Source organism: Branchiostoma lanceolatum, chromosome 16, assembly GCF_035083965.1.
Source record: "Branchiostoma lanceolatum isolate klBraLanc5 chromosome 16, klBraLanc5.hap2, whole genome shotgun sequence".
NCBI lineage: Eukaryota > Metazoa > Chordata > Leptocardii > Amphioxiformes > Branchiostomatidae > Branchiostoma > Branchiostoma lanceolatum.
In genome coordinates this window covers 8,721,369-8,729,696 of record NC_089737.1, presented here as the reverse complement: position 1 = coordinate 8,729,696, position 8,328 = coordinate 8,721,369, and the positions used below count along the sequence as shown (strand labels likewise).

The 8,328-nt window shown below is 40.1% G+C and overlaps 1 protein-coding gene across 1 annotated transcript; it reads left to right on the top strand.

Annotated features, from left to right (window-relative positions):
* Positions 1–2,938: 2,938 nt before the first annotated feature.
* LOC136421759 (GSK3B-interacting protein-like) lies at positions 2,939–8,125 on the top strand. Its single transcript, XM_066409275.1, has 3 exons — positions 2,939–3,043; positions 5,857–6,332; positions 7,102–8,125. Exons 2-3 carry the CDS (start codon positions 5,880–5,882, stop codon positions 7,288–7,290), a joined length of 642 nt encoding a protein of 213 aa, XP_066265372.1. The 5' UTR covers positions 2,939–3,043; positions 5,857–5,879; the 3' UTR covers positions 7,291–8,125.
* The last annotated feature ends 203 nt before the right edge of the window (positions 8,126–8,328 follow it).

Genomic DNA, 8,328 nt, shown 5'->3' with positions numbered 1-8,328 from the left:
GCTGTTAAGCTAATTGTGGATCCTAATAAACTCAACTCAAAGAAGTACTACAACTTTTGTCGCTCGTTGGTTATAAACTAAAACGGTCTCTGTCTTGTGGAAATAGGGCCATAGGCGTACTTTATACCAATAAGAACAGCCTTGTTCTTTTCTACCGCACACTTTTCGTTTATCCTAGTTAGTGTGTTTGACACAAAAAAGACTTGCTGGATTCACCGTTGTGTTTCTTTGCTGCAAGGCGATCCTGGTGTCTGTAAAGACCGGTTCTCATTAGTGCCCACCACGCCCTTGATCTTGACGTCTCGGGTTTTCCTCACTAGAGCCGTAAAGTGTCTATGATTAACAAAAAAGAACATTCAGAATCCAAATAGCGTTATGCCATAAGAATATCATACTGGGAGTGCAAAGAATGGTTCACAAACGGTTATTTCTGTTCACCTTGTAGTGCCTAGTGGCACATAAGGCAGCAACTTTCCTTACTGTTTTTGTAGCAGGGTATATTTTTACAAGGAGGGGTTGCTGGCCCTTCCCTTGAACGTGCTCGGGACACCTTTTCGAACACTGGATGCCCAGTTATACGTCCCTTCCGAAAGACGGGTGCAGCCCCAACTGAAATGCCCTTCCCAGGATCTAGTTGACTTGATACACACAAAAGCGAACAAGACACAGTGCTGTATTTCATCTGTACGGCCTAGTATATATAACCAAAGATGCACATAGACGAATTTGTCTCCTATACGTTTAAGCAAGCTATTCTTGTACTTATCTATTCTCACGGTATCAAGAAGACTTAACGTTATATCTATACAGACAGTGGACTAGCCCCTTGCTGTAGTGCTTGTACGGCTGTACCCAGGGGCTATAGAAACGGAGACAAAATACCGAAAGGTGTGCATAGGCCAGGATTTCAATATCTAAAAAAAAATGAAGCCTCCAGTTTTTAACACACCTTTTCTTTCAAGAGATGTTTAGCACTGGCTTTATTTTTCTTCTAGAAAAAAATCAAAACGCTTACTTACTTGAAAAATATCACAAGCCACAGCCACGCCAGAGGGACGAGTACTAGTGCCAGCCGCCGAGTTCCGACACCTATGATGGCGCAGGTGAGAAAAACAACACCTTAATAGTCTGTCACTCCTAGAGACAGTTCATCATATTGTGCGCATCTCTCCTGACGGCTATGTAATCATGCGCACACAATCTCAAGGTACAATATTGTCTACCGTCAGATATGGATAAATAAATATCAATGTTTTTTTCACAAAAGGTACTTTCGCAGAATTGGATAAACGTTGATTTGACATAAACAAGTAACATTCAAAAGACCACTTATATAAGGCAATATATTATATATTCGTAGATGTAGATTTAATCAAGACCTTTGGTAGTTGTGGTTATCACAAAACAAGGCTACATCTAGCAAGCCCAGTAGCAAGCCCCAGGGGTTAGGGGTAATAAAAACATTGGGTGACAAAGTTACGGAATTCATAGAAAGAAAAAAATGAGTTTTCTTCGTTGAGTAAATACAAAGCTTTCACCTTTTGTGTCTTACATCTTTAAGTCGGTGATTCTTTAAGATGGTTTAAAAGATGATTTAGTGCTGATAGCCACCTGTTGATGGATCTTTACATATACAATATACGTAAAGATTTGTACTTGTACATAGGGTGTTTCCCGTGCTTTTTTTAAACACATCTATTTTGAAGCTTTTTTTGCAAAATAAAAGGCACAGACATCAAGATATAACGTACCTTATACAACAAAATAATTCCTCGCCCCAGGACAGTTGTCAAAATCATTGTTACATTCGTTTGTGACTGTTTCCTCTAAATTTTCGTTTGCTCACTAAAGTTCTTCCTCTCACCACATGCTGTTGATAGTAATATCTACTAATATGATTTCACCAGGGTACATAATTCCGCCACCCTAAAATTTACGGCCAAGCAAACCTCCAAGCCAACGTCCTCCAGTATAATGCACTCCTGTATATCTAAAAAAAGGGGGGGGGGTGCTGCACTTCGTCTTTCAACGTGGGAGATGTATGTTACCTGGTGGATTAATGTTAATGGACTTCGTATACAATGTCAAAAGTTGACTTACCTTCCAAAATAAAACGCTGTGCGTAAGTAAGCAACTTTTCGCCTGTCGCTAGCAGCGTAGGAATGATGGATATAGTCGTTTCATCAACTCTCCTAGCTGTCTTGACAGACTTATTTTCGCCGCACTGGTTTTCTCAGTATGTGGGTGTATATTAGATAAATACAGGATCATACAGTAGACCAATCTGCACGTGGCAGTTTTTTTTTAGACAGTGGCAGTTCTACCTCTTACTGCTAGGTAGCGCTGCAGCAAGAGGGTTGTTGATACACTGTTTAATACGACAGAAAGTTGTAGCGTCAGAGCGCCACTATCAAATCATATGTGTTAAGGTCCGAGTTGATTGTCTCTAGTGTTTGGGAGGGGAAATTGTGAGGGTACTTATAACGTTACACCTAGGGCTGTTTTGCCCCTTTTCACATTGTGAAAAATTCCAATATCCAAGCAGATATTGGAGAGGTTAAATCCTTTCCTAGCAGTCCTTTTCTGTGAGTTGAGGAGGCGGTGTGTCACAGCAAATGGTAGCTAGGAAAACGTACTGATTTAACCCCCTAACATCTGCTTGGAGATTATATATCCACCAGGTTGTATTATTTCAGCCAGTAGGTAATGAGGCTGTTGTAACGCACTCGAGGCACCTCCTCATTATTAGTCGGTCTTAGTGCTTTAGCTTTTAATTAATAGTTTTTGCCAAGTCGGTATTTTTCAAATTGGCAGAATCTAGCTCATCTAAACATTTAGCACCTAACAGAATTAATCGAATAATATTAACACTTTATCTTCTCGCTCTACATGATTTATGCATTTTGTCGTCTGCTAGCCAAAACAAAAACAAGCGCAATGCCTTCTGGGTAATTCAAAATGGCCGCTTCCTGATCCTTTTTTCCGGCTAAGTTGAAGAAAACGTGAAATCACGTCTCTCTGTGCGTGTTAACGGTCTTAACAGGTAAGTTGTCTGTCACTTATAAAGGCTGTGTTTGTTTCCTACATTCTGCAAAGATGACAATGTATGGTATGAACCAGTATGGGGAAATATATAAAAGATTTGACCGCCCCCCTCCCCACCCCATTGTTGCGACTATAGACAACACCAGTTGGACTTACATGTTTTTACAGCTTATATACTCAAACCTGCACTATTGACCACCTCTGTGTAAGAACCATCTGGCCACCGTGGCAAAACTACGAAAACCACGCTCTCCTTTTTCAGCACTCGGTTCCAGTGCTGAAAGTGGCTTCAGCACTGGAAAACCAGTGCTGAGTTTAGTTCAGCACTGGAAAACCAGTGCTGAGTTTAGTTCAGCACTGGAAAACCAGTGCTGAGTTTAGTTCAGCACTGGAAAACCAGTGCTGAGTGGAGTTCAGCACTGGAGAACTCGACATCAGCACTGGAAACCGAGTGCTGAGACAAGCTTCGGCACTGGAAACCGAGTGCTGACAAATATTTCGCACTGGAAAACTAGTGCTGAGATACGTTACGGCGGTGACTTACTTGCGATTTTAAAACGTAGCATTTTTCCGGACTATTCACTGAAATTTATCCATAGCGTATATCTATGACAGATTTCAATTTCTATATTACCGGGGTAAAGTGCTCTGACGCTGCTCTGACTATAAATCATCGACGCGACCGACTTTTGAGTAATATTTTCCGGTGGGCCAGAGGTTAAAGGGTAACTGCAACGTCATTGGAAGATACCATGTTTGCGGACAAGTTACCAGACACCCCGGAACTCATTTGCCTACCTGATATTACAAATTTTACTTCCCCATTGAATTTCAAAATGTTGAATTTCAAAATACTGATTAGCAAACGAACCAATACTATTTTCAAAACACTTTATTTGGCATGATTACCGTGCACGTTAAATATGGCAACAAAACAAGCCTTAAACAGAACGCATGGAAACAAGCCTTAAACAGAATTACACGCATTGTTACTAGTCATTTTACGAAAAAAATACTTGATTGAAACTACTTACATAAGAATATCATGAGCTTTACAGTAGTACAAGTTGTTAGCAAAATACCAACTAAGGCTATTGTACGCATATCTGAAAACGCATTAGACTGCGTATTAACCAAGGTTACAAAAGAAACCTCCCTGAAGTAACTAACTAAACGTAGTCAGACTTATATTCGCATAATACTACGGTACTAATAAACTGGTAAACGGACCTATGTACAGACATCGTGTTCAAAATTACGAATAAACAGATGAATACAACTATGTCTACACAACGCATCGCGTATAAAATCATAAATAAACTGGTGAACGCATGTCAGACCAGAAAGAAAGAAATAAAGTTCTTTATTTGTAACACATCCCTCATATCTATTATACAATTACACAATGAACAAAATGACAAAATTGTGTCGGAATAAAGTTGGTCATTGTTTATTCTAAATGAATCACAAAGTACGTAAGTTCAAGTGACCATGCGGCACTTCTTACGACTATTCTTCTTCAGCACTGGTAAAAAAAACGTTCCAGTGCTGAAAACACTTCAGCACTCGTTTTCTAGTGCTGAGTTTTTTTTAGCACTCGTTTTCTAGTGCTGAGTTTTTTTTAGCACTCGTTTTCCAGTGCTGAGTTTTTTTCAGCACTCGTTTTCCAGTGCTGGGGATTTTTCAGCACTCGTTTTCCAGTGCTGAATTGTCCCCGAGCACTGGTAAATCCAGTGCTGAAGGCGTGGTTTTTGTACATCAGCACTCGGTTCCAGTGCTGACGGCGGTTTCAGCACTGGGTAACCAGTGCTGAATCACCTTTGACATGACCCGTGACCTGGCACCGCCGCTCTGTCGCGCATTCAGCACTGGTAACCGAGTGCCGAACTCCATTCAGCACTGGTAACCGAGTGCCGAACTCCATTCAGCACTGGAAAACGAGTGCTGAGAAAAGTTTCAGCACTAGAAAACGAGTGCTGAAAGAAACTCAGCACTGGAATACAGCGATTCAGCACTGGAAAACGAGTGCTGAACTTTCTTCAGCACTGGAAAACGAGTGCTGAACTTTCTTCAGCACTGGAAAACCAGTGCTGAACTTTCGTCAGCACTGGAAAACTAGTGCTGAGGCCGATTCGTCCGTTGATTCAGCACTGGAATACCAGTGCGGAAGGCGTGGTTTTCGTAGACTTGCGCCACCGTGGTCACGTTGTGGTGCTTAAGTGTCTCCATTGACCAAAGCATTAAGAATCATGTCTATAGTGACCAACTGCCAACTACTGAGTACTACTTGTAGTACTGTGATTTTTTTTACATGTCTACTGTACATTACTACATGTGTTGTTGTATAGATTTTTTTAGGGAGTGCTGCATTGCTCCAAGTCGAACATTATTCAGTGAGGCAATTGCAGTAGATATTTCATTTGAGTTTGTAGCTGTAAAATTATGTTACTCATCAAATATGGACCCCTTATGTTTACACTTAGTGTTTACTACATACATGCATGTACATTTATAACACACACAAAAATATCATCAGTCTATATCCAAAACAGGTTGAAATCATATAGCCCACGTTCCCGCATTCTGTGAAAAATGGAGAACTCTGGGTAACGCAGAGGGCAAGCTGAATCATTGCCATGGCAACCAGACACAGTGCACATGTGCCGCACACGAGTTGTCATTTTAAAAGTTTGCTTCCCCCTGCTTGATATTAGCATGACACAATAAGAGATTAAGTCAATTATATTCATTCATTCATTCATTCAGTCAGTCATTCATTCGGTATAATCGTCACTTCGCCTTATGTTACAGAGTGTAGAAGAGAGCAACCAGAAATGGCAGAAAAAAGAGCTGTGCAGGACAACAACCCTGCTAGTAAAGATGGACATACACAACAACAACAACAACTGAACCCTAACCCTGCAGCAGCAACAGAACCTCTGCAGATATCCGCAGAAGCACATCCTGCAGCAGACCCAAAATCTGCAGCAAAGAAGACACAAAGAAAGACTACACAGTCTGACAGTTCAGAAACAGTCAAAGAAGCAATAAAACAATCACTATCTGACATTCCTGCAAAAGAGACTCCTCAAGGAGCGTTTTCGGACCAAGAAGAAGTGAAGTTGTTACACTTGGAAGCTACTGAGGCAGTGAGAGAGATAGGTTTTGCTGTGCGACATGCGTACAAGTCGACAACTCTAACTAGTACGGACCAGACTGTCTACATTAATGTACAGACCAAGGAGGAGTGTAGCCTCTGTCTGGAGCTGTCAATTCAGGGTTTCCGGGTAAGTGTCCTTACAAAAGGTCAATATGCTAATAAGGTCACACCAATTTATGTTCTTGATTCTTGGACATTTTGAAGTGATGATTTACTATGAGGACAACATGAAAAAAGGGTTGGTGAAAAACTTAGAATCTCACTATATTTGAATTCGTTCCCACTGTTTGTAGCAAGCTACGTCTACTTTTCCCTCAGACTCAGTTGACATGTAAGTGTTGATATATCCAGTTCAACATTATGTTTTTGGCAACCCCTCAGGGGTGAAGGTGTTTTAAATACTGAGAACCAGTACAAACTAGATTGGTGTGGCCTAATGATCAGCTACGTTAGACACTATTCACAGATGAAATATTGTTTTATAATTATGTAATGGTAACGAGTCCTCTGAAAGATCCACTTACATGTAGAAAGTGAAGTCTATTTTGAGTACAATCCTATTAAGTAAGTATGGGAGTTGACATAAACTAAGCAGACTGTGTTTTCTATCGCAGCAGGTACTGTAAGTTTAAAACGGATTGTACAATTTTGTTTTCCTAATGCTAGACTTCAAACAAGATACAAGAGATAACCTCCGGATATATTTTTAGTTTTTGTGAATTTTTATTCATTATTGTGAATTCATTTTACCAATTCCGTTTAATGTATTTTCACACACAGACACACTGAAAACAAAACCCCCTTACACGGAGGTAATTAAAGTTTGACCATACTCTTACTAAATGCATATAAACATGTAGTAAGTCATAGAATGACACTTTTTTTTTTAACGTCAGGTGGTTGGTCACAAGTTTGACGAGGTTGACCGTTCCTGTTACTCCCGCCACTACGAGACCATCTATGCCCTACTGGATGATCTAAGCCTGGGATATAGACAGTCGTTTGGGGAAACACTCCAGAATAGACTGGAAGCTCTGGCCTTGGAACAGAGAGCAGAAGAAACACAAGCTGTTGAGCAGGACTGAAAGATGTGAAAGTTAACTCGAACCAGGGAAAGTGATCACCAACTAGTTCAGCTCATCAAAGATCTACTCATCTACTGTTTGTGACAACAACGAAGACAGACTATGTACAGTATTTACAGGTTCATAATTTGTACCAGGGAAATTCTACTAGCACTTCTCGACAACTACAATGAACAGTGGGCCACAGCTTAATGTCCCGTCCTAAGGACTGCAACCCATTTCAGTAGCGTGCATGTCGGCTGAACATGTACAACAGCTGGGATTCGAACTCACAACCTCTTGGTTCAGAGGTAGGGTCACTAACCACTAGACTACATGACCTTTGTTTATTTGTATGTTTGTTTGTTTTGAAAAGAACAGCACTGCAGCCTGGTATGTTGACTTTGTGGCTCCTGTGGTAGCATTTGTGGGAGTATCACAAGATACCTTTTTCTATTGATTTCTCTTGCCTACTCCGTTATTTTCTTGCCAACTATTTGAAAAACAATTAATTAAATTGGTGTGGCTTGTATATATGTTGTAACAGTTTAAGGTTCAAATTATGCAATTGATTAACCCATATAAATATGTCGTACAACAAAGTATTTTATTTTCATATTTTTTATTTGCCAGAAGCAGAGTATTATATGCAATGTGTCATAGAAAAACACAATGCTTTATGAAATCCTTTATGGAACTTTTTACAGCTTTTTCTAAACTAATGTTATACAAAGGAGCTGTGTAATATAGCATCAAACATTGACTTTCAAACCAAAACGTTTGGGGTCCGACTAGTGATATACAAAGGACATTTTGAGAATTGAAATACAAGTGCACAATATATATGCCAAATACACAGCCTGGTGTTATCATCTTCCATCATTATAAAAAAAAGATTCATATTTTTTTTCGTAGGTAAACATAAAAAGTTACTATATTGTGAAGTAGTGATTTTACTCCCAAGGGAAAAAATTACAGGCCACCGTGGATTACTCTTAAGTGGCCTCCTTTCAGCTGCAGGTTGTCGTTAGCCTGGGTACCATCCTGGGTAAACGATGA